The sequence below is a fragment of the Pteronotus mesoamericanus genome, unplaced genomic scaffold (genome assembly GCF_021234165.1).
Source record: "Pteronotus mesoamericanus isolate MK-2021 breed Mesoamerican mustached bat unplaced genomic scaffold, CSHL_Meso_final scaffold_167, whole genome shotgun sequence".
In the NCBI taxonomy this organism is placed as follows: Eukaryota; Metazoa; Chordata; class Mammalia; order Chiroptera; family Mormoopidae; genus Pteronotus; species Pteronotus mesoamericanus.
The window spans coordinates 26,300,497-26,328,240 of NW_026555308.1; the positions used below are offsets into that span (position 1 = coordinate 26,300,497).

The 27,744-nt window shown below is 37.2% G+C and overlaps 1 protein-coding gene and 1 pseudogene across 2 annotated transcripts; one reads left to right on the forward strand and one right to left on the reverse strand.

Moving 5' to 3' along the window:
- Positions 1–1,414: 1,414 nt before the first annotated feature.
- On the reverse strand, positions 1,415–27,630 carry PRRC1 (proline rich coiled-coil 1). 2 transcript variants are annotated; one of them, XM_054589876.1, is made up of 9 exons: positions 27,564–27,630; positions 22,483–22,626; positions 21,277–21,663; positions 19,373–19,533; positions 14,620–14,722; positions 11,376–11,539; positions 10,165–10,268; positions 7,791–7,893; positions 1,415–1,967 (listed from the first exon to the last, which is right to left on the reverse strand). In XM_054589876.1, exons 2-9 carry the CDS (start codon positions 22,604–22,606, stop codon positions 1,758–1,760), a joined length of 1,356 nt encoding a protein of 451 aa, XP_054445851.1. In that variant the 5' UTR covers positions 22,607–22,626; positions 27,564–27,630; the 3' UTR covers positions 1,415–1,757. The 2 variants fall into 2 exon arrangements, with proteins under 2 accessions (XP_054445851.1, XP_054445850.1); XM_054589875.1 differs by lacking the exon at positions 27,564–27,630 and adding an exon at positions 27,172–27,189.
- Positions 27,531–27,744, forward strand: part of LOC129083519 (Bardet-Biedl syndrome 5 protein homolog) — a 49,896-nt pseudogene continuing 49,682 nt past the window's right edge.

The following is a 27,744-nucleotide window of genomic DNA, read 5'->3' on the forward strand; positions in this document are numbered from 1 at the left end:
TTTTAGGATCTGTGAAATTTCCCAATAACAGAAATGAAGTAGCAAAAACACTTTTACAAGGAAGACTTTCCTTCATCCATAATAATAACTTTTCTTCATCCATAATTTTAGTCATCAGGCTGTGCCATGAACAAATACTGTTAGAAAAGGGTAGTTTTTGAAAATAAAGGATAAATACAAAGGTAGAGAAAGGCTGCCCTTATTTATGAAAAATGGAGAAAACACAGATGAACTGTTCCATAAATACCAATAAAGACGGAGAAAAAAGCATGCTGTCCCTATTACACCATAATTGGTTTCATCTCTTTCTTTCTCATTACTTTTAATGACACACAAGTCTGAATTTCACTGAATAATCATTATACAATGCTCAAAAATTAACATATACCATAGTTGGAAAATTAATACTTAGTCATCTCATTCCTGGGTAAAAAAAAAAACCAAAAAAGAAAAAACCAAAAAAAAAAAAACCCAAACCTTACATATAATGACAGTGCAGGATAAGAGCTTCAACACCCTTAGTAAGACTGTGCTAATCTTTTAAATCTAAGGAACTGCATAGAAGAGTAAATAAAAATTAAATTACATTTATATAAGAAACTATCTTTGAAAAGTTATTTGAACTTGCATATATAGACTTTAAAAGTGTTAAGATTATTTAATTTTGATATATATAAATCCAAAAATGGTAAATACATTTGGGAGAAAAAGAACCTTTCACTAAGGATCGCCATAATGGACTAAATATACCAGGTTGAATATAAAAAAGTTTCTTTGAAAACTTCCATAAAAAGGCAGAATGCCACGAAGTTACAAAAGCAATGTTTAAGGCAAACTTAGTAAGAAGTAATGTTAACGAAAATAAGAGACATACAATCCCATGAACAACAAAATAATTCCCTCTCAGAACTTTTTCTGTTACAGTGGGAAAATATGAGTAGAAGCAGAAATAATGGCTTTTGTCAGTTTACTAGGAGATACTGAACAGCATTATTCAAAATAACCCAAATACTTCCAATTTAAAAAATACTCAAATCATCTGCGATTTTGTCATTTAGCAATCAAAAGATAAAATGTAGTTACCCTAATATTCAGAGTATAAATCTGTAATACCCAGAACTTATTTTAAAAAAAGAAAAATGTAGAATTATTCAAACTATGTGTGTTCGTGACAACCAAAAAGAAAGTGATCAAATTTGTCATTTTGGCCCATGTTAAAAATTTGCGTAAAAAAATGTGCACCATCTATCTCCCTACAAGTAGGAGTTTTAGGGTGTACTGTTGAGCACGCTGCTCAGCATCAGACCTGAGATCAAGGGCGCACACAAAAACCTTCAAAGACTGAGGAGAGATTAATCTTGAATTAAAAGAAGCAATGCTTTTAAAGAATATTCAATAAACATGTTCTTTAACTATGTTTTCTTAAAAAAAAATAATCAAGTACATATCTTTAAGTTAAATGTCTTAACACATGAATTTGCACCTTATAAATCTGGTATATCAAACTGTCCTATAAAAATATTTATACTGTGTATTTCTTTTGGGAACTACAGTCCATGAAATTATGATCATAAAAAGGATCTGTTTCATCTACTGACATAAAACCATGCTTTTTTAAAGGGAAAGAAAATCTGTAGCCTACAGTAGAATTACCAAAACTGCTGGATCACTGAAGCTATCCAATTTAAGAAAGTCAAATCTCTTCTTTACACCAAGGTCAAAGTGAGGACATCTCAGTATCCTAGATAAGTCTTCTCTCACACGGCCCTGGGTGGTAGGCGCTGTTTATACATGCCCGCTATTGCTTTGGCTGCACTGTAGATCATCTGTCGACGTGACATGCCAGTGAAAGCCATGTGCCAATCAGTCCGGCTGACATTTACTAAACTCTTTTCCAGGACTTCGCCCACTGTCACCAAAAGGCCTGACCACCTTAGATTGTAGTCCTGGGGAGTTAGACTTTGAGCCTATGGAAAAATGATATTACTATTATTTATAATACATTCAAAATATCATTGAAAATAGCTATAAGTGACATTTCAAAGTCTCTCAGTTTCCTTTTACTATAATGACAAACCCTGAGAAACAGATAACGCTGCCAACCATAGGAAGTTACAAGGCTATGAAAGAATCAGCACAATATTGCACACATCTAATTTGTTTAAAATGTCCACACTAGGCTCATTTTGTTGTTTAAATACAATCTAAAGTCTTAAATCTAATGACTCCATCTAACAGAGCTCGGTGTCAGAACGCTTAAGTTCACATCTACATTCAATGTCACTTTGGGTTCTCAGTAAGATTAGTGTTATAACAGAAATATTGTATCTTTTTACAGTCATGACATTCCTACCAGAAAGAGGGATACTGCATATTAGGCTTCAGCCCATTCAGAAAGAACAGTTCAATTACTTTGGAGAGGAGTAATCTCAGAAACTTCATTTTCATGTGAGTAAGTTAATACCTACGAAATATTATCCAGTGCAGGACAGCATCAATTGTCATTCATACCTAGCCCAACCTATATGTGCTCCCACTCAAATCATTTATTCACCTACACAGGGATGAGAGAATAAACCCACTGCTTGATATCTAAGAATGATGTATTTTTCCTCTTTTAGAGTGTTAGGTATAGTACAGAGTGTATCTACATGTAGAAATGGATCTCCACAGTGATTCCCAAATATGTTCTGTATAACAGTCACCTTAGATTTTTTTTTTTAATTTTAGAAAACCAGAGATTTTTTATGCCCCACCTAAGACCACTGAATTGGAACTCCACAGTAGGTTCCAGGAGAAAGAGTATAATACTTAATAGTTTCTGAGTAAACTTGTCCAACAGCCCAGCAACTGGGGAGCCTCCTATTAAGCTCTCTCTTCCACAACACGCGCTGCACTCTCAGTATTTCACTAAGTTTCAGAGAAGGAAAGCAGCAGATGAATCACTAAGATCTTCAGAGACACTATCCCAACTGTGCTTCTCAAATGCGACATGCACACGAAGCACCCGATGATTTTGTGAAGTGGCAGACCCTGATGCAGGACCTCTGGGTTAGGGCCCAGGAGTCTGCATTTTTAACAAGTTCCCAGGTGATACTTATGACGTTATGTCCAGGATCACATTTTTAGGGAACGAGGTACCTAACACTATCAGCAAAAATCCAGCATAGGTCAGTTTTAAATTGAGGGTGGGGGTGGGGTATCATTTCTACTTGTTTAATATGCATAAATAATGTAAAAGTTTGCCTAGATTTTCATTAATACACATGTTGATTAAAATCCCCTAAAGGGCTGACTTCTATTCCCTTAAAAAACTCCAACAATAAGGGAGAATATAATTACACTCTCAAGATGGATAAGAAAGAAACAAGGGAGAAGAATTGAACAGCAAAAATAAAAGGAAGGCACCTCAATATACACACTTTGGTATCTTAATTCTGAACCTCAATCACCAACCACAACAACAAAAAACAAAACAACACAACAGGGAGAAAAAGGCAAAGTAAAAGGCAAATGACACTCTGACACCCTTCAAATAACACTCTTCAGGGTGAACGACACTAACAGTTTGTTGTGTATGTTTTCAGGCCTTTTTCTGTTCACTTACATACATTTTAAAGTACATGTGTCTGTTTATGGATATATACAGATCATACTAGATGCAGTTTGTTTTTACTTAGCAATATGTTGTAAGTTTTGATATTAGTGTATATAGCTTTTATTTTTTTTCCCTATATACAAGGGGGAGAGGGGGCCAAAAAACCCGGTATTTATAAAAACTGTGTGTATTCTTAAATGTTTAAACCTGAGTCACCTTCAAAGTGTTCTCCATTTGATGCAATACACGTATTGTTTTTTTACACTGCTCAAAAACAGTTTTTGTACTCAAGAGATTTAATGCCTTTTGCTGCTTCTGCCATTTTTGTTTCACCTCTTCCACATCAGAAAAACATTTCCCTTTGAGGACTTTTTTCATTCAGGGAAACAAAAAGAAGTTGCTCAGGATGAATTCAGGTGAATACGGAGGGTAGGGTGTGGGGGTCATGCCATTTTTAGTCAAAAACTGCTCAACACTCAGCACAATGTAGGCAGGTGCACTCGTAAACCACTCATCATGAGAAATGGGCAAACGTGTTTGAAAGAGTCTTCAAAAAAATAATTCACTGAAGCCAAACGCCTCTCACACCACCACCAGCTGGTACATTGATGCAGATGGGTTCCTAGAACACTCACCTGGCGGGGGAAGGCTGTACCAGAAGGGTAGCCTGCCCTGCCCAGAAGATAATTCCAGTTCTTTTGGGTCCCCCCTCTTACAGTTTTGATGCTCTGTTCTTTGAGCATTATATTTATTTTTTTCTAATACATATTCCTAAAAATAAAAGTTATTCTTTTGCAATGGTCAGACACCTAGCACAAGTGCCAGCAAGTTTTCTGAAAAGGACCAGATAAACATTTCAGGCTTTCTGGGCCATTCTCTACTGTATTCAATTCTACTACTGTAATACATCAACAGACATAAACAATATGCAAATAAATGGGCAGAAGTATGTTCCAATAAAAATTTCTTTACAAAAACAGGCCAGGTATGCCACCTGGCTGCGGGCCATTTTTTTGCTGACCCCTGACACTCGAGCGATGGTGACGAATGGCAGTGACAGAAGCTTCCTTCGGTTTCTAATGGTTTATCGTTAGAAAGCCTTTTGCCACAAAAACGGCTAAAATGGTCGGGGTGGGGAAGAGAGGTTTCCAGGGCTTCTTGATACAGGAGTCCCCTGAGCTATGGCACCAAAGTCTTTTGGTAAAGCCCGGTGAGTGCTCACTAAACTGAAGGAATATTAGGAATAATTGATACAATTTTGAAGGTGGGATGTATAAGCAGATATACGTAAAGAAGTCGTGTCTCCTTTACCTGGATGTCTGCTAGAGAAAAATTCCCCCACCTAGTATTATAAAACCACACCCTGTTGATAAAGTCCTATTGGAGAATATAGTTAGAAACAGAGGAGTTGATGGAATTACTATATGGGAACCCATCTCAGCCTCCACAGTGCAGGATGGGAGCTGGAGTGCCAGGAGGGACAAAAATCTCTGTGCCATGGTCCTATGTGAAACCAACACTGGGGCTTACGGCAAAAACCTGTCAGTGCCCGGCCACGACTACTGGGACATTGGACTGGAGAATTTCCATCTGAGGGGCATTTACTACCTTGTTCTCAGATATTCTTAACTGAAGCTACCCCTATGACTTGAAGGACATAAACAGATCTTGAAACCTGAAATATCCTGTCTAGGATGATGTTGAAGAAATGCCCCCATGGGGACGGCAGTGACCAGAAGAGTATGGAAATGGTTTAGACAGGATCGCGCAGCTGAGGGAATGCCACGCTGGAGATACAAGCAGGGACTCTCTTTGCCTGTAGGACCAATTCTGGAGCCACCCGAGGAGCGGCTGGGATTGACTGCTGCCTGGACCGTGCCCTAAGAAACAGCTCTCCACTGAAAGGGCACCTTGGTTCATGAATGGCAGTTCCACGGTGAATGGACAATGTCCCATTTGGAAGGCCACCACTCTCGCTTAAGGAAAACACAAATCAGCTGGGCTAAAGTACATCCTCTTTACCTAGGAGTGATGAAAGAACTGACAGCGGTAAAATCCACATTTCGGTTTTTACTGATGCACGGGCAGTGGCCGACGGCTTGGCCATACGGTCAGGCAGGAGGGGAAAGGGAACCTAGCCTATTAAAAGGGTGCCCATATGGACTTAGAGAAACCCACTTGCTAGACTTGTATTGCTGCTTGCAATCTAGACCAGCGCAGTGGCCAAACCTAACATCCTTCCAAAGGTGGAAAAGTCTGGGTGTAAATGGAGAGGAGGGAAAATAGTAGCTATGGGTAAAAGAATGAATAAATGGTTTATGCAATGAGGGAAACTGAATATTACACCAACAACTCAAAAGGCTCAGTGCAAGAGATGAGACTGTCTCTTAGCTCGATTATATAGGCATACCTTGTTTCAGTTCACTTTCTGCTTCACAGATATTGTGTTCTTTTACAAGTTGAAGGTTTATTGCAACCCTGCGTCAAGCAAGTCTATCAGCACCATTTTTCCAACAGGCTCAGATAATGGTTAATATTTTTAAATTAAGGTATGTGCATTGTTTTTTTTTTAATGGACATAATGCTATTACTGCATGTGTGACAGACTTCATTATTGTGTAAATGTAACTTTTTTGTGTACTGGGAAACAAAATAATAATTGGTGACTTCGTTGAGATATTGCTTTATTGCAGTGGCCTGGAACCAAACCTACAATATCTATGACGTACACCTGTACCAGATGCCTGAAAGGGTGAAGCCATATATTGCTGACACCATTTCTATTCTTGGAACCTGAACAGATTAAATAGTAGCCTGCAAACCTGAGTGGCCTCACCCTGGTGACATTTCATGTAATATGATGGGCTAGACAGTTATTAACAACTGAATGGGATTCTAGTAATATGCCAGTATCTTTAGACCTTTATAACAGTTTCACTATAAAGGATCTGTGTTTGAAGACCAGGGATGGACTCTAATGCTGCAGTTTGTAATAAGAAATATATATTTGGTCTTCATCCCTATTTCTGGCAGAACTCCTAAAACTCTTGTAATTTCCTAAGTGATAAAAGCTATAAAGGTGTTTGTCTTATGTTAATAAGATGCCTTTCAGAATGCTTCACTGAGGTGATTAAGATTGAATCACATGAAACTGCCAATATAGAACTGTTTTTGACTTAAAAGACAGCAATTTCAAATGGTTTAACCTAATACTTATTCCTAAATCACCTAAGGCAATTTACAATTTTCTAGACAAATCAACCATTTTGTCTGATTTTCTAATTTATTAGTATAGCAATATGTATATTTGCTTACAATATTGTAGTCACCTTCATATTGTAGTAGTTTAATGTTAACATCTATAAAAATGCTTGTACTTCAAAAAAGAAATTATGGTAAAAATTATGGTATAAGTCAATAGTCCAATAAAACTTCAAAATTCCAAGCATCAACTCTTAGTCCCCATCTAAACTGTAAACCTGTAAGAGTTGCTTTCAGGGATTCTAGGAACACACATACCAAATTTATATGTGAGTGAATATATTTGTTTGCTTGGGAGAGAATCCAATAGCTTTATCAGAGTCTCAAATTCCCAAATACCTTGAAGAGGAAGTTTTGATGTGACACTTGGCAAGGTACATGAGTACAAATGTGACGGAAATTTTATGAATGGAGCAACGTACATTCCACTTTGTTCAAGAAAGAATTCAAGGTACAAAAATATAAAAGGAATCAAAATCGTTGTACATTTGTTTACAGTCCAGTAACCACGTGTATAGGTGAAGACACATGTCTTTCACTAAGGTTTCTACTTAGTACCAAAGATGAACAAAATAAAGAGAAAGATCAAGACAAAGGAAATGAAATACTAAGGGAAATAAAATTTGAGATAAAGGGGAAACTAAAGGAAAAGTGAAAAAGAAACAGCAAAAGAGGTATTTTTTCATCATAGGATAAGGAACACAATCATAAAAAAAGAGGAAAATAGTGATTAACCATGTCATATATTGCCTTTTCAAAGATAGTTGGAAAACAAAAGTAGGGAGGTACTAAAACATACAATAAATAGGAAAAAGAAAAAAGCTAAAAGGCTATTTCCAACCAAAAAATCCAATCACACTTTTATTTTGACAACAATATCAAAAGTTTCCCTGGAGCACAATGAAAAAATTTAAAAAAGGAGAAAACTAACCTGTTGCACAAATTCCAAAGGCACTGGTGTCGCTTGTGTAAATGTTTCTAGATGAATGCCATGAACAGGATCTTCAACTATCACACAACCAATATCAAACCACCTATAAAAATATATTTCAAGTTATGGGCTAAATAAAAGTTTTAATGAATAGACAAAATGAAAAATAACAAGCAATATCACTCAGCAAAAAATATTAGCAGATTGCAAAAAGGCAGTATTTCAAAAAAGGGATTTTTTCTAATCATTTTTCAAGCAAACTATCTACAAAAACAATATATAAAAGTCCCCTATTGGCTTTTATATTCCAAGAGGAGGAAAAGAATGGGGAACAGCAGCAGCAAAAGTAACTAAAAATTACTTCTCATGGAAAGTTCCTTTTCTTGCTAAGATGGGGGAAAAAATGAGAATGGAGGACTCGAGGAATGCCCTGAATGTGTACTCACTGTGATGCCAGGAACTACACGTTAGAGGACTCCAAGGTCTCCCCTGTTCTCTAAAATATTGGGTTGGCCAAAGAGTTCGTTTGGTTTTTGCCGTACAATGGCTCTAGCAGTGCTTAGTTGTCTTTAGCTTCATTCGAAACAATTTTGTTAGACTGTATTTTGACAGCTGTCATATCAGCATGCATTAAAGAAAAAAAAAACCTTATCAAAATTAGCAGATTTTGTGCAGCCATTTTAATATTGAAGATGGAAGAAGATACATAACATTCTACTGTATTATGCTTGATTATTTCAAGAAAGGTAAAAATACAAGTGAAACACACACACACAAAAAAGATTTGTGCAGTATACAGAGAAGGTGCTGTGACTGAATGTGTCAAAAGTGGTTTGTGAAGTTTCTTGGTCCTACTGACATTTTGGCCATAGAATTCTTTGCTCTGGGGCCGTCTTATGCACTGGAAGATGTTTAGCAGCGCCCCTGGCCTCTATCCACTAGAAGCCAATAGTGGGAGACAACTGGCATACTCAAAATATCCAAATCAATAAAGTTATTGATGAAAATGAAAAATGTCTTTATTTTAGAGAAAAAATGTAACGGACTTTTTGGCCAACCCAATATACTATCATGCTCCTGAACCTGTCAACCTGGATATCCCATTCTGTTTAACTCAAATCTAAAACTCTGATATATATCATACTCACCAAACCTCTTCTATTTCTTTCATTACAGTGCATTGGCTGAGGCAATTTTCAGTTCTCTTCCCTCTTCTTCCTATCTTTCAACTTTACCTCACTCCCTACCCCAGAGAGAAGGATAAATGGCAACCTCCTCTGATCAAGTTCAAATAGTGCAACAGCATGCACACAGTTTGTCATGGCTAATATAGTAAAAACATCACTTGAGGAAATATTACCATCTCTATCATTAATGTATAGCCAACTAGAAAGTTATTAGCAAATTAAAAAATAAGCGCAGAAGCAAGAATCCTTCTTATCACATTTTTTAAATTGTTCACAATGAATCAGTCTCTGAAAACAGCTTCATGAAATCAAAAAAACTTTCTAAAACCATTTAAAAGATACTTACAAGTTGACTTAAGTGAAATTGACTGCAACACCACCAGCATTTTAACTAACAAGAATCATAAAACCACCAGATACCCTGAAAAGATACTCCATCACCACTGATATCAGGAATATGCAAATCCAAACCAAATGAGGTATCACCTCATACCTGTTAGGACAGCTATTATCAAAAAGGCAAGAAATAACAACTGTTGGCAGGAAGAATGTGGAGACAAAGGGAGCTCCATATGCACTGTTGGTAGGAATATAAATTGGTAGAGCCACTATGGAAAATAGTATGGAGGTGCCTCCAAAAATTAAAAATAGAAATACCCTATCCAGCAATTCGGAGCATTTATAAAACACTAACTAAAAGATGTCTGCACCGCCATTTCCATTGCAGCTTTCTTTACTAGAGACAAGACATGAAGCAACCTAAGTGTTCACAGATGGATGAATAACATTTTATGGCTGGAATATTATTCAGCCATAAAAAAGAAGAACACCTTGCCATTTATGATGACATGCATGGATCTTGGAGACATAATGCTAATAAGGAAACTAAGTTAGAGGAAGACAAATACTGTATGATCTGACTTATAGATGAAATCTAAAGAAATTTAAAAATGGAACTCAAAAGATACAAAGAACAGACTGGTGATTGCTGGAGGCTGGAGTTGGGTGAAATGGGTGAGGGGGATCCAAAGGTACAAACTTCCAGTTATAAAATAAGTCACGGCAATGTAATGTACAGCATGGTGACTACAGTTAATAATACTGTATATCTGAAAGTTGCTAAGCAAGATCTTAAGCGTTCTCCTAACAAGAAAAATCTGTCACTGAAAACAAAATTTAAGACTTACTTGTCTGGTAGCAATTCTGCGATAAAGTTTTCTACTGACACAGCAATCTGTTTCTCATGGATCACTCCATTTCGACGCAAGGTATCTATCCGTTCCTGGGCTCCCTGAATAGTAACAGCGCAGGTTAGAAACCGTTTCAAATTATTCGTTATTAAATACACTAATTTATGGTTATACAAGCAACACATGCATGTATTTATACAAATACATATATATTCATTATAAACACTCAAACAATACAGAAGACAAAAAGTGGCAAAGTCCCATCATGTTCTCTCAGTATTAACAGTTTGGAGTATACCTTCCAAATTATTCCAATATGCATTATTGTTTTGGTTGCTACTGTGAAATGGATTTTTTTTTAATATTCTATGTTCTAAATGGTTATTGCTAATATAAGGAAACTATGTGTTTTTTAATGCAGATACTAATTACACCTCTATTTATTAAATATAAACTATTCAACAATGGTCATAACTAGGACTGGCTTTTCAATAAAATTATTTAGTGCTGTTTTTCAGTTCTGTTTTTTCCTTAGTGATTTTGCTGTTTGAAAATGGCTCCCAAGAACAGAGCTAAAACGCTGTCTAGTGTTTCTAAGTAAAAAGATTGTGATGTACCTTATGGAGAAAATATGCGTGTTAGGTAAGCCTCATTTAGGCATGAGTTATAGTGCTGCTGGCTGTGAGAGTTTAATGTGAATAAATCAGATACACACACACACACACATACACACACGGTTGATTTAAACAGAAGCAGACATAAAACAAAGTTATGCACTGACTGGCTGGCAAAAATGCTGTAACTAAAGACTCATGGGAAGCTAACCTTGAAAAAAAACACTTTAAAGCATTATTAATAATAATATTAATAAAAAGCTTATGGGATTTGAGAGTTACTATAGCTTTAGTAATTGATTTGAATGTTACCACTGGGTTAAGAATCTCTCTTAGGACTAACTACTACTTCCTTTTTTTTTTGTGCTCTCTGCATGTGTTCCCTCCTCTCCCCCAAAGATCAAAACCCACGTTAGGTTTCTTTAAATTAAAACTCCACTCTACCTTCATAACACTACAGTTATCTAATTAAAACCAAGGTGGCCATTTCATTATGTAAAACCAATTAGCTCCTTATAGACCACAGAATTACTGCCAAAATTATTAAGAAACGAACTGCCAGTTTCTATACCCTGACGGTCTCCTATTACTCACTTTTAATCCAGCTGCATAGCCCACTGGTTGTGGGGCAATATTGGACTGAACAGCTTCACCCATCACCACAGCTAAGCCAAAGACCTCCTGGAAGGCATCCCGGACTGCAGCGACTTTTACTTCTTTATTTGAGGTCACAACAATATCCAGTTCACCTCCAGATTCTAAAAAGACCAGAAGAAAATTTCAATTCCAAATTAAAATAATGAAATTCTCATAATTACTACCATAAACTAACATTTTATTTGCATAATTATGGCAAACTTCACACAATGATGAACGATATAGGCATCTTCGTTTTAAAATTAAGAATTTAAGGCATTATCTGAGGGCTTCTATTTGCAAGCAGAAGATGACACATACCTTCTAACATTTCTGATTATCACATACCTGCCACAAAGACAGCCCCACACTGTTCTGTATTCTATGAAACACTGCTCCAGAATATACTAGCAGCTCTCCCTGCAAAGAGTGTGCTGTGGTCTAACAAGCTTGGGAGATGATGCACACCGTATTTCTTTCTTGGAAATTTACAACGTAAATTAGCATAAAGATTCTGAGAAATCCAACAATTAAAAATCATGACTTTAACCCAGCACTTTACATACTTAATCTGTTCATAGAACACATTTTTAGCTTCTAATAACAGCTCCTAATATAATTTAAGAAATGATGTTATGGCCACTCTGAAAACAGTTTTTCTACAATAATGTTCTATTAATTTAGCCAAGTTTCATTTTCCGATTAGTTTTAATTTTAGATAAATTTATTTGCATTTTTAAGGTTGTAAATCAAATGGTTTTTCTGCTCCTAATTAATTAAGACAGGCATCTATCATACAAAAAAATCTAACACCATACAGATGACACAGTTGCCAGTCCTTCGGCAATCATAGAAATTAAATGATATGGCTTGTGAAACATAATTTACACATTTGGGATACTCTATTTACAGAAAATGAAAATGACAGTTACTCATACGATAATTTGTCAGAGTTGCGCAGAGGCTCTGCACTAAACAAGGATGACTGTGAAATGTGCTTTTTATCTGGAAGATAGTTTAAAATGTGAGAGTTAAACTTTTTATATTATCCATCCCCATCACTGAAATAAAAGAGCATATACCACAAATGGGTACTTATACATGACACGTCTATCACTGTCCTATATAAATGACACATCTATTACTGTCCTAACACCAATATGCAAGCATATATTAAAAAATGAAATACCAACCCTCATAAAACTTGAACTTTAGAGACTATGAGCAATATGAAATTAAAATATTTTGAAACATTTTTAACATTTCAATTGCTTAAAAAAATTAGTGTACTACAGTGGTATGATCAAATGTGCCTAATTATTTTTAAAAACTTGATCTAACATTATTTGTATTATAACATGTTGCCCCAAAACAATGCTTTGTTTTTCTGTAAGATTTTGTGAAATAGTTGTAAATATTTTCCAAGTATCTAGGTTTTTTAATATGGATCCCCTTTTTTTCCTGACTGACATAATGTTCCACACTCTTACTAGAATTTCAGAAGTTACTAAAACTAATTAGCTCACATAGGAGAGAAGAGGAAAAGTATACTGTTCTTTTCATGTTTTTTCTTCCATGTGAGACATATCTCTTGACCCTTGCTGAGCTGTTGCCTAGTGCTGCCTTTCTTAACAAAGGGAGAATTAAAAGAATGTAGAAAGTTCAACTGTGTTAAAATACATTTCTAATAGCTCCTCTACCATTCTGACACATTTAAAAGTATTAAATCAAATGATTTCTAGAATATTTAATTAAAAATATCATGTTTTCCTTTGAGTTTTGTTAGATAAGAATGGTCCTGCTGCCTGTCAAGAAAGGATCAGTTTTTCCACACTTACTGTTACATCTTTTAAAGATTACGGATTAAGATTATATGTTATGATATGCTCTAATAAATAAAACTTCACTTTTTATCTCTTCTCCCCCACCTTGGTTTTTTGCCCTTTTCTTGATGTCAAGCAGACTACGGGCTTGAGAAACGGTCTTAGATTTGAGTCCTAACTACTATTTTCCAACTTCGTTATCTTGGGGAAGCCATTGAGATTGTTTCATAGAAAAATACCTATCACTTCACAGGGCTTGCTCTAAGAATAAACAAATTGCTTTCACAGTCTAATACAGTACTTGTTAAAACAGTAAGAGCTCCAAAAATACTTTCTTGCATTCAAAATAGAAGCTGTGGAAATTATACATGATGCTATCCTTGTCAAACCTGATTATCATGAATATACAAAATCAATATACTAATAGGGCCTAATTTCTAAATCCTTTGGGGGGGAAAAAAAAGGAACATGGGTTCAATCTAGTCCCACCAAGCTGTGTGACGTAAGATAAAATGAAATCTCTCTGAACCCAGGTTTCTCATCTAAAACTCGAAAATAATACCTACCTCACAGAGCTCTTGTGAGAACCAGTCCCTGCCAGAGCCAAGCATTTAATAAACGGTAGTTGCCATTGTTAGATTTTGTCCACTGACATTTACTAGATAGTAAACTGTTAACACACCCAAGACTCATTAAGGCTGTTGACTTTTTATTGCTATTGAAAATCTATATTCAAGTACCTGGTACATGGCTTTGGCTTGTAAGTTACCTTCAACAGAATTACTAATAATTGGTCACTGATCTGCTAAACTATTATAATTTTTTCACATACTGGATATAAACATTAGAAACTAAAGGGCAGACAGCATGTCTATGTCAACTTTGTGGAGGATTCTTGGTAATGAGGATTCAAGAGTGTTTAAAACAGCTTTCACAACACACCTAATAATCAGATAGTATTAAAAAGGGGTTAACTTCCCATCAAAATATTACTACTAAATTAAGCATAACCACACTTACTTAAAATAGATAACTGGAGAAACCAAATATGAACAAAGCATCACTTCAACTATCAATCATGAATAAAGTAAAAGTCATATACAGCAATACTAACCACATTTACACTTAAAATCAGCAAGTATGTACACTAATAATTCACATTGGTTAATAATTCACAAAGTTCATTCTGAGTTTTCAAAATGCACTTAATGGTGACTAAGAAAAAGATGAATTACAAATACCAAGACTAAGACTTGACAATCAACCTAATATAAGAACATAAGAGGATTTCCACTGATTAGTGGAATTACAATCAGTGGCTGACACTGGCACATACTTAAAAAAAATATTCCAGATGCTGGTCTATCTTAAATACTTACTGATATATGGAGCCATGCCAGGGTCCAGCGTTGTAATCATGCTTTCTACTGAATGCTTTGTTTTATCAAGCACAGATTTCACCATAGGATTCCCAGCTACACCCTGCATAAAACAAATTAACATGTAAATGCTCATTCTAAGCAAACAACACCATGATCACCTAATAATGAAAGAAATTATTCTTTTAGGTTTCCAATGCATCACAGACTGGTACTTTTGTAAATTATAAGAAAAACAAGGTGATGGCAATGTTAAATTCCTATGAAGTTTCAAATCACTTACTCTCAATTTCTCTTATCTATCACAGACCCACAACAGTATGCAGAACACCCTTTGAGTAGCACTGGTCTGGGAGATATGTACATTGCATACACATACACATATATATGTGTATGTGTATATATTTACTTCATTTTTATGTATATATTATTTCATGTCACTTCTATTTATTTATATAGAAGACCAAGCAAAACCTGTCCATCAAGGTCCCAAATAAAGACTGTAATAAGATGTCTCCATAGACCCATACTTTGTTCCCTAATAAAAAAATATAGTGAAAACATTTCTCATATTTATCCTCCAAAACAGTTACCTATTACCTTCATATAAAATATTCTACTATGTTCTACCAAAACTGCTTCTTCTTCCTAGTTTCTGATTCTTGTTTTGTTCATACTCACATTCTCCCTTTTAAGGCAGACCCATTCCTCTGGATATTTTTTTTTTTCAATTAGAGTTAACATTCAATATATTAGATTCCAGCGTACAGAATAGTGATGAGATATTAATGTAACTTACAAAGTGATCCCCCAATTGGCCTTGCATCCACCTTATTTTTAAAACCACACTATTAGACAGTAAGAGTGGGTCTGTGCTATACTTCTCCCATGGCTGAAGGTACTAAAGGGAGAATGACTCTAAGATGACATGTAGCTGACAACCATGATTCCGCCTCTCCCAGCCTACCATTAAGCTAAGGTGATTCAGGAAAAAAGATTTAAGTTTGTTAACACTGACACTTCCGACTGCCAACCAACCTTACGTGAAATATGAGAAGAAGAGTTATTCACAAGACCTCTGGAGTTGAACTGGGTATTTCAAATGATATGACACAACGACATACTTTTAACAAGGAAAGGAAGTGACAGTCCTAATATAAAGAAAACTTTTAAAAAGCATAGAGGGATATTAAAAAAAAAACCTTAGAAAAATGGCGTCTTCATGAAACATGAAAAAATGCTGTAAATAAGTTAACCACCTACTGATCTAAAAATGTTTACTATACATTTACAATTAAATTGCTGCCAAACCATCAAGCAGAACGTTGTGGGGTGGTAATTTGACAGAGCGACTCCAAAATTTATCAAGAAAAATAAGTGAACAAGACTAGTAAAGGGAAATTTTACAGCAAAGAAATATCATCAAACTTACACAACCAAATACAGATGTGTCTTTATGAATGCAGAGACTTGGAATGGACCTAGCTTACTCATCGGTGAACACTCCCCCAGCACAGAGTAGGCTTTCAATAATTAATAGTTACAATAATTCAAGTAGTGTGGTACTATTTCAAGGACAGGTAGAGCAGTGGAACAGAACACAGAGCCCAGAAACTGACATTAACCCACAATTCAGAAACTAAGATAAAGGTGACATATCAAATCACTGGGATATTATGTTGGAACAGTCAATTAAGTGACTGAAAGAAAATTAAAATTGACTTCAATCTCCTAATAAAGTATCAGCTACATTAAATTGGTAAGTGTAAAAAAAATAATTAGAAGAAAGCAAATAAAAACATGATCATTTATTGTGGAAAAACTGTCCTGAAAATTTCAAATCTTTTATTAGAAGGGAGAAAACTGCAACACATAATAGCATATAATAAAATATTCTTACAACATAGCTCTTATAAATCCACTGAAAAAAATCATCCCAATTCAAAACTGAGCAAAGAACATGAACAAAGACTTCACAAAAAAAACTAGAGCCCTGGCTGGGTTTGACCCCTTATCAGGGTGTGTATGGGAGGCAACCAATTGATGTTTCTCTCTCACATCAATGTTTCTCTTTCACATCAATGTCTCTCTCTCTTCCTTTCGCCTTTACTCTCTCTCTCTAAAATTAAGAAATATATCCTCATCTGAGGATTAAAAAAAATTTTAAAAAACTATATCTGGCAAAAAAGTCATGTGGAAAAATGTTCAAATTCAGTAACAAAGAAATGCAAATAAAAATCTGGTATTACTTTTGGCCTATCAAATTAGAAAATATTGCACTTCAAGTTTATTAATCAGTGCTAGCAAAGTAAAAAATGCTGTGATGGTGTATTTTGGTATAACTTTCCTGGACAGCTTATATGTTTCAGTAATTTTTAAAATGTTTACTCATTCATCAGAAATTAATCCTGATAAAACAGAGATGAACACAAAGATCTGCATATAAGTGTGCTCATCATAGTTTTATTGATAAGAATCACAATTAGAAAATGTCAGAGCACATTAGCAAAATAAAATAAGAGAAATAAATGCCATGGTATATAGGGCAAAAACAGCCAGAAAGAACAACATTTCTAAAGATATTTTATGGCTAGGAAGATATTCCAGATATATGCTACGTGAAGACAAACAAAAGACACAGAATAGTGTGTGTCCACATGTTACTACCCCAATTTGATTTTTATTTATAAAGAGATACATCTATATAGATATGCACAAAATACTGAAACTATAGGAAACTAGTAAAAAGAATGAAAATGTTTTTCTTTACACCAATTTTTATTTTCAAAGTTTTCTCTAATGAACATCTGTTGGTTTCATAATTTAAGTATTAAGCATGATTTAAAGCATATTTTATTGATTATGCTATTAGAGTTGTCCTATTTTTTTCTCCCCTTTATTCCCCTCCGCCCTGCACTCCCTCTCTCCAGCATTCCCTTCCACTTAGTTCATGTCCATGGGTTGTACATTTAAGTTCTTTGGCTTCTCCGTTTCCTATACTATTCTTAATATCCCAGTCTACTTCGTACCTACCAATTACGCTTCTTATTCCCTCTACTTCCCCCCCAATTTCCTGCCCTCCCCCTCCCTGCTGATAACCCCTCCCTGTGACCTTCATTTCTATGATTCTGTTCCTGTTCTGGTTGTTTGCCTAGTTTAACATGTTTGTCTTGGGGTATTTTTAGGTTCAGTTGTTGATAGTTGTGAGCTTGTTGTCATTTTTACTGTTCATAGTTTTTGATCATCATCTTTTTCTTAGGTAAGTCCCTTTAACATTTCATATAATAAGGGCTTCAGATGATGGACTCCTTTAACTTGACCTTATCTGAAAAGCGCTTTTTCTGCCTCTCCATTCTAAGTGATAGCTTTGCTGGACAGAGTAATTTTGGATGTAGGTCCTTGTCTTTCGTGACTTTAAATAGTTCTTTTCAGCCCCTCCTTGCCTGTTAGGTTTCTTTTGAGAAATCAGCTGATAGTCTAAATGGGCACTCCTTTGTAGATAACTTTCTCCTTTTCACTTGCTGCTTTTAAGATTCTTTCCTTATCTTTAATCTTGGGTAATTTCGTTATGATGTGTCTTAGTGTGTTCCTCTTTGGGTCCCACTTCTTTGGAACCCCTCTGAGCTTCCTGGACTTGCATGACCATTTCCTTCACCAGACTGGGGAAGTTTTCCTTCATTATTTAGTCAAAGAAGTTTTCAATTTCTTGCTCTTCCTCTTTTCCTTCTGGCACCCCTATGACTCAGAAATTGGAAAGTTTAAAGTTGTCCCAGAGGTTCCTTAGCCTCTCTTCATTTTTTCTGAATTCTTGTGTCTTCATTCTGTTCTGGTTGAATGTTTATTTCTACCTTCTGTTACAAATCATTGATATGAGAGCTGGCTTCCTTCCCTTCACTGTTGTTTCCCTGTATATTTTTCTTTATTTCACTTTGCATAGCTTTCACTTTTTCCTGTTTTGCACCCATACTCAATCATTTCTGTGAGCACCCTGATTACCAGTGTTTTGAACTTTGATCTGATAGATTGCCTATCTCCTTGTTTCTTAGTTCTTTTTGTGGGATTTTGATCTTTTCTTTCATTTGGGCCATATTTCTTTGTCTCAGTGCACCTGTTACATTGGAAGGGGTGGAGCCTTAGGTATTTGCCAGGGCAGAGACTTGCAATTCACTGCACTGTGGTGCTGTATGTGGGGGAGGGAACAACGACACTTGCTTGGCTCTCAGCCAGCTTTCAGTCATTTCCCCCGCTACCCACAAGCAAATAGGGCCCTTCTGATGTTGATTCCCAGTGGGTGGGTTTGTGTATGTTGTAGGACCATGTGGGTCTATCCAACGAACATTCCTATGAGGCTGGGAGTTTCTCCTGCTGCTGCAACGACCAGAGGTTTTGAGGCTTTCTTTTCCTGTGCTGGAACCCTAAGGTACGTGGTCTGCCTCACTCCCATTGTTCCTCCCAGCTTATCTGCTCATGAATGTGGGACTGCCTGGTCCTCCAGCTGCCTCCTTACTGTACCAGCTGCCCATCTCCATTCCTCCTACCAGTCTCGATGAATGTTTCTTCTTTCACTGCTTGGCTGTTAGAATTCCATACAGTTCAATTTTCTGGCAGTTCTGATTGTTTTTTCCTTTTAAATTGGTGGTTGTCATACTTCTGGTTGTGCTAGAAAGCGAAGTGCATCTACCTATGCCTCCATCTTGGCCAGAAGGTAAAAATTCAGCGTGGTTTTTAAAGTAAGTAAGTCAATATATCTTACCTTAATAAAACCCCAGAGTCCACCAGCAGATGCTTCATCCTGACCTCTAACAATTCTAGGGTCCTCTTGTTCCTCTGGGAAAGTAATGGCTGATGTGGTCTCCGACCCCTGGGCTAGAGATGTCAAACTGGCTTGCTGAGTAATAGGGGCTGGCAAAATACCTAGTTAATGGCAGAAGTATGTAATTCATGTAATTTATTCCATAAACTACTTGTTATAAAAAGAAAATATATGAGATTAACAGTTTAAAACAGCTGAAATAATGTAACTTAAAAGAATCTCCTATAATCATTTTATAAAATACAAATGAAACGAAATTCCAAAATGAAAATTTTTTCTTTTTCACAGGCTTATGCCAACTGAAAATGGTGTAAGCCTATGAAAAAGAGAATGGACCAAAAAAATAAAAATCAGAAAGTACTTCATACTTACTCTAGTTAACACCTGGATATGGACAGCTATAGTTCTAATCTCTTTAATGCATAAAAATAATTGATGTGAGCACCCAAGCCCATCATATAAAAGCATATCAATAAATACACGTACTTTGTATACTCTATTTTACCTCAAAAAGAAAACTTATATATACATAAACATGGCTATAATACTTGTACTCTGCAAAAAAATTTTATTTGTAAAGGCAGATATACAATGTTGGATAATAAAAATTACAACAAAGTTGCTTCCTTTCCTACAATGAGAAATAACAGGCAGAAAATGACATGGATGAAGTTTTGATATTGGTTTCCAACAATCATTACAGAGAGGTCAATATTACAATAGCTATAGCTGACCTAGAAAAGGAAATGGGCCCATACCACCAACTTATGGCAATATATGAGCTTTTATTTGGTTTTGAATTTTTATCTGGCTAAATAAAACTACTCCTTGGGCTTTTCATTCCTGATATTTTTTTTAAGTAAAGCTTTTAAAAGAAACCCCAAAACCCTCAAATTTCACCTTGATGTTTCCCTGTAAGTGCACAAAATGTTAGGACAAAATTTGGAATTTTGTTTGACATTCCTTATAATAATGTACTACTAAGTTTTACAAGCTATAAAAATCATATACTAAATTACATCAGATTTTAATGATTGAAATGGCAAAAACATGAAAATAGAAAACTCTGGAAGTCAAAGAAATGAGTTTAAAATGTTAATGCAAAGAGACTGGAACCCTTATACACTGCTGGTAAAAAAAGCTGCTTTGGAAAATAGTCTGTCAGTTTTTCAAGTAAGCAATTCCATGCCTATGTACACACTCAAGATAAATGAAAGTATGTCCACACAAAAACTTGTATGCAAGTGTTCAGAAAAGCAGTGTTCATAAAAAAAACTTGAAATAATTCACTGATGAACTGAATAAACAAAGTGTGGTATATCCATTCAATGGACTATCATCCAGCCATAAAAAAGAATGAAGTACTGGTGATGTATGCTACATAACATTCTATTTACATGAAATGTCCAAAATAGGCAAATTCAGAGACGGAAAGTAGATTAGTGTTTGCTTAGGACTGTGAAGACATGGGAGGAAGTAGAGAGTGACTGCTAGTAAGTTATGAGGTTTCTCCCGGCAGTTGCAGGTTTGGTCTCCAGCCAGGGTGCCCATGAGGGGTAACCAATCAATGTGTGTTTCTCACATCAATGTTTCTCTCCTTTTCTTTCCTCCTCCCTTGCCCTCTCTCTCATACATACATACATACATACTTAAAAAACAGTTTAAAAAGGTTCTAAAAATTGCGGTGATGGTTGCATAACTCTGTGAATACATCAGCAAGTAATGAGCTGTATACCTCAAATGTGAAAATCATACGATATGTAAATTATATCTTGATAAAGCTGTTACAAAAAAAAATATTAGCTATAGCCATTTATTTCAAAGTATCAGTAAGAAAGAATTACCTGTTACGGTAGGTGCAGAAAATGACGGCATCAAGGGTGTCTGGGGAGCTCTTCCTGCATGTCCCCTTGTAATGTCATAAGCTGAACCAACAGAAAATCCTGATGTAGGAGGACCCGAAGCGGGCGCAGGTGGAAGAGTACTTGGGGCAGAAGTCGAAGCTGGGAAGTGGGACAGAGGAGGAGTACTGAAGGCAGCAGCAGTTGGTGGAGAAACAGGGGGTGTTATAGCAGTAACAAGTGGTGGAGAAGGAACTGGTGAAGGAGGCACAAAAGGCAATGATGCCGAAGGCCTCACAGGAGGAAGGGACGGCTGAGGGGTGGAATATGCATGTGGTGGCAAGGACTGCACAGAAGATACATTTGGAGAAGAAAAAGAACTGGTTGCAGCTAGAAAAATGGGGGGGAGGGGGAAAAAACACAAAATTGGAAATTATTTTCACCTAAGTTTTCAAAGTATCTCATTACTTTCTTCTCGTCAAATTAAAAAAAAAAAAAAAACCGGCCATATCCCAGGAATTATTTTTAAAATGTGTAAATTAACATATACAACAAATTTGACTTTCAACTCCCATAAGTAAAAGCAGCAGCTACATAAAATTAAGTAATGGTACTGTTCATAAGTACACCTTTGTGTTTTTGTTTCAATGTGTTTTAATAAAATAAAGCTGCTACGAGCATAAAAACCTACATACTTGAGGCTCAAAAACTTTTTCAGAAGGTTAATGACCACAAAGTCATAGACATGAAACAAAACTTTTTTGAATATTTTTGTCCTAAGAAAGATGATTTATATTCACTATGACTATAAAGAACAAAAGTTTACCTTTATAAAGCAAAACATACATGTTTTCTATCTTTGGGCTTAAGTAAAAAAGGCTATTTCCCTTCATATTGGCAAAGATCAGTGAAGTTTTAATATATGCATTTTTCTTTTATTTGAGTGAAAAAAAATAAGTCTCTTTACTATACTCAAAGTACGCTATCAGCGGTGTCCAACCTTTTGGCACGTCTGTGCTGCACTGGAAGAAGTGGTGTGTTGGGCCGTACATTAAATACCATTGCGACATGTAATCACACAAAAAGTCTCAATGTTCTAAGTAAATTTATGATTTCGTATTGGGCTCCATTCACAGCCATCTTGGGCTGCACGCGGCCCGTGGGCTGCAGGTTGGACACCCCTGCTAGATGCTAAACAACTCCATTTACCTAAAGGAACAGGGGTGGAAGACACTGCAGCAGCAGGAACAGAATCGGCAGCAGCAGCCGGTCCTGCAGGATTTGGTGGAGGAGTCCCAGGTGGTGTTGTCTCTATTCCACTCTCTTCCATCATTTTTCTTCAATTATGATAGGCTATAAAAATGTTAAAATGTAGTAGTATTACACAGCAGTCAAAAGCATATTTTTAAAGCCTGTATAGAGAATAATCCTATAAATAATTAAGAGATAGATTCTCTATGTTTATCATGCCACTTATTTCCAGATGAAGGGTCTGTTAAAATTCCTAAAAAAAGTCAGTGAACCCTGACTAGTATGACTCAGTGGGTTCGGCTCTGCTCTGTGGACTGAAAGGTCTCCGGTTGTTTCCTGGTCAGGACACATGCCTGGGTTGCAGGCCAGGTCCCCAGTTGGCGGCAACAGGCAATGGATCAACATTTATCTCATGCATCGATGTTTCGCTCCCTCTCCTTCTCCCTCCCTTACCTTCTCTCTAAAATAAATCTTGAAAAAAAGTCAGTGAGAATGTTAAATATGCAAACAATCTGTGATATTTTCATATACATACTTACTACTGGGAAATAATTCTTTGGTAACTATATAATAAATCATTATGATTTTTATGTTAACTATATAGTCATCAAATATATTTCACATAGTAAGTTACTAATTTACTTTCTGTCACATGAATGAATGTTATGTTTATATCTAGGTGCCAGTCACTATTATATTTAAAAAAAATATGTAAGTATTTTTGAAACACTTCCTCTCTCCCTATAAAGTACTGTTTGTGGGCTATTCCTTTAATGTTAACATTAACAAGTAATAATAAAATGTGCTCAATTTTCTGCTTTTCTCCCATTCTAAAACATATCCAGCAATGGCTAAATGATAGGCCTCAGGTTTTAGAAAGTTAACTATAGCAAAAATGCCACTAGATAGTAGGGTGGTAACAGATGATAATGATTACAAAATATGGGAAAATTCCCTTAAAAATTACAAATTATCAAGCCTGTCACCAGAATAAACTCAAAACTTCTAAATACACAAAATTTGTTTTTAATGTTTTCACTCATTTAACATTCAGTGAAGGTCAGCTGCTTGCCAAGTACTACTGCCACCTCTGGAAACACAATGGATGCAAAAAACAGAATACTGAGTCCAGTCCAGGAGATAATCAAAGAGTAATAGCAATGTACAATGAACTGTAGCCTGAATTATGTGCTCTGAGAGCAAGGACCGTTCTGTTAGACAGGAATACAATTCTCAGTTGAAGCTTAGGAAAGGGTCCCCTCCCCAAGGATCTAAAGAGTGTACAAAAGTTAATTAGGCAAGGGAAAGGAGATAAGGAGGGCAAATTTCAAAAAAAAGTTAAGGTATAGGAGTGATAAAGGCCCTAATAAGGTAGAAGGAACAAGACATTCAAGAAAACCAATTTAGCACAGAACCGGAAAGAAGAATGAGGACTGGAACGTAGCAGTAGCACAGGCTGTGTTAAGCTTCATAAACCAGGTTAAGGAATTGGGTTTTTTAAGGATAGAAAGTCTCTACAGGGCATTTTAACTGGCAGTGACATTTTTTGTCTTTCGTTTTACCGTTCCGAAGAAATTTTAGATTCACAAGAAGGTTGCAAAAATAGAACAAAGTTCATGAGTACCTTTAACCCAGCTTCTCCCAGTAATAGTATCTTATGTAACTATATAGTATAATGATCAAAGCTAGGAAATTAACATTGGTACAATACTAATAACGAAACTACAGGCCTTACTTGGATTTCACCTGTTTTTATATTTGTGCACGTGTGCGTGTGTGTTGAGTTCTATGAAGTTGCATCGCATCACTGACCCGTGTCACCGCCATCACGATCAGGATGCAGAACTGTGCTGCACCCCCAAGCAGCCCCTCCCGCTGCTCCTCTGCCCTGCCCTTCTCCCAACCATAAGCCTTGGCAACCAAATGTTCCCTAACATTTTCTCATTTTGTGAATGTTACATACAGAGAATCACACATAGCATGTAACTTTTTAAGACTGGCTTTTTTGACTCAGCATAATTACCACATTTTGCGGTGTACAATGCACCCCTTTTCTGCTGAAATTTTTGAGGGAAAAATAAGGATGCGCATTATACATGGGTAGTACTAACTCTGTATCTATGTAAATGTTTTTAATTTCTTTATTTATGCTCATACATTAAAAGGGTAACTCTAGAAAGCAATGATGATATCTGTATGCAAAAGAATACCCTGGAATACGATGATCGGTTTTGTTTCTAAATATAAATAAATAAAAAATTAAAATGAAATTTTTTTTCCTGCAAGTTTGGGCCAAAAACTTGGGTGTGCATTATACATGGGAGTGCATTATACATAGCAAAATATAGTACCTTGAAATCCATCAAGTTGTTGGATGTACCGATTGTTCTTTTTATGGCTAAACAGTACTCCATTTTATAGATGTACCAATTTTATACATTTATCTGTTAAAAAACATTTAGGCTGAGCCTAGCTTTTGACAATTCATACTTGTGCTGAAAGATTATTTTGATGACAGTATGCAGATTGGGCCATAGGTCAGAGTAAATGCAGAAACCATTAAGAAGGATACAGAAGTAGTTCAAATAGGAATAACACCCTAGATACCTAGGGAAGTGGGGAAGAGGATGATTCTGCCCTTCCCCACCCCCAAGGAGAAAATTATCCACCCTAAATATCAGTAACGCCACGGTTGAAAAACTCTGGCCTACACCAGCAATTTTCAACTTTTTCCATCTCTCAGCACACAAAAACTAATTGCTAAAATTCTGCAGCACAGCAAAAGGTATATTTTTTGCTGATCTGGCAAAAAAAAATAGGTATAATTTTGATTCATTTACACCAGGGTGGCTACTGTTGTGTTGGCTGTTGTCATTTTTTTCATTTGACAATCTAAAGGAAAAGAGGTCAGTGCCCCTGGCTAAATAGTTAGGTACTGAATATTTTAAAAATTAGTGTGGCGCTCCGGTTGCAAATTGCTGGCCTAGACTCTGGTGGTGATGGTAGATATGAAGAAGAGTGGACTCAAGAAATGTTTAGGTGGTAAGACTTGGTAATACTGAGGCAGTGATGGGGCGATGTCTGACTTGCACAACTGGATGCAGATGGTGGTGTCATTCACTTAGGGAACACTGGAAAAGGTCAAAATATTTGTTTAATAGCTTTGGAGTGTAGGTTCTACAGTGTTTATATTAGGCATGCTGGATTTAAGCCCCTTGAAACACCCAAGGAAAGACAATGACTTGGTCTGCAGCCTGGAAATCACATAAAGTGTGGGTTCCCTCAGTGTACTCATAGTCTCTGGAGTTGTGTTCTAGGATGAGATTAAGAGAACAGAGTGAGAAGATAAGTTGACCCAACCAATCCTTCAAGAATAACCAGGTAGAAGACAAACTACAGACAACAATAGATGACTAGAAAGATAAGAAGAAAACCAGGAAGACCATGGTATCCAAAAGTCAGAGTGTTCCAAGGTAGAAACAGGCAACAGTATCAAAATCTACAGAGATACCAAAGAGGGTGATATCCAAAAAATTCAATGGATTTGTTAAACTGGAGATGAATGAGGTGAGGGCTGGAGTGGGGACAGATGTCAGTCTGAACTAGACTGAGGAGTGGGAGGTGAGGCAAATATGCACAATGCTTTCCCAAAGGCATCTCTGCGGCTTCCCATTTTTCTACTAGTCATTCATTTCCTCCTATAGGTGCTACCAAATTCTTACAGTGGCAAGTGGAAGTCATATTTAAAGATGACCCTCATCCCTAACATTAATAAATGTATTGGCCAAAGAACTTTGCAGAATGAATACAACCCATAACATTAAATAATTAGTCGACTTATTTCAGCCTTTAAAGCTTTACTATGTGAGAACTGGCTTAATGACAATATTGGGTAAATTTTGTACACATAAATGCACTACCTTCTGCCAAAGAAAAGCTATAGTGATAAAACAACAGAGTGGGTAAAGGTTTTAGTGCTTAAGTCTGGGCACAAAAAGTAACATGTATCCATGTTACACACTATACGTACACAAGAAAAGAAATAGAAGAACAAGAGCTTTAATAACCGTAAATCAATTATTGTGGATGTACTATAACAGAGTACAAAAGCCCCCTGGAGCGGTGTTAGGCACTGACCCCAGAAACTCCAGGAAAATAAGCTACTTCCCATTGCTGCTCTGGGCTGCTCACCTAGCCAGGGACGGAGCAGCCTCCCCCCAGGCTCTGCCACGTCTCCAGGCCACACTGGGCTGGGCTAAGGTCAGCAGGCGCCAGCCACTAGTCTCTACACCGCCTCCCCCTCCCGCCCCCACCCCGACCAGTGCCCTGAAGGTGGAGCCAAATAGCCAGCGGTGCCCGGACAAGAGCAAAGTGTCGGAACAAGACCCCCGGAGACGTGCCCAGAGCACAAGGCGCGGCTTGCCTTTGGGACAGCACCAGAGCCTGGGCTGCATATCCCGCATGCTCCCACAGCCACACCGGGAATGAACGACTGCTAGAGTCCCAGTAAAGACCCTCGCCGACCAAGGGGTCGGCCCGCCCGCCCACCTTGCTGCGACTGCACCTCTCGGCACCGGATTTAGGCGCCCGCATCCCATGCCCTTGCTGCCGCCGCTGCCCCCGCATTGCTCCCAGGGTGACGCTCACCTTGTGGGACGGAAAGAGTGTCAGTGAGAGCTGAAAACTGGGAGACAAGGAAGTTGGGGCGTCAGGACTACAGCTCGGAGGAGACTGGGAAGATGCACACAGGAGCTTCCCGCGGCGCGTCCCCGCCTCCAAGATGGCCACCAGGCGCGCATGCCCTTGCGGCTGCCACGTCGGCGGGTACCGCTCCGCCCCTCACCACACCCCATCCCGCAGGGAATCCCGCCCCCAAGCCTCGGGTTAAACCTGTCTGAGTACCTAAGGCCGAATGTCCTGCCTGCCCAGGCTTGACGCTGCCTTTCGCCAGAAGCATTGCCCAGCAGAACTACCCTCCTTTCCCCTCCACAACCCCAGGACGCAAAATGACACCCTTATTATCAGGAGTAGCAGCTCACTTCTCCTGTGCCGTGGCAGCCCTCGGGGATGCAGGTGAGCCAGCCAAGGTCATCTAGTCCAGGCCCCACCTCCCGGAAGGACCTCACTCCAGAAACAGGGACTTACCCTCTGTATTTTCAAACATTTCCAGATAACATCAGTTGCATCAGGGCAGACAGTGGGCTGGGTACAAGGAAGTAA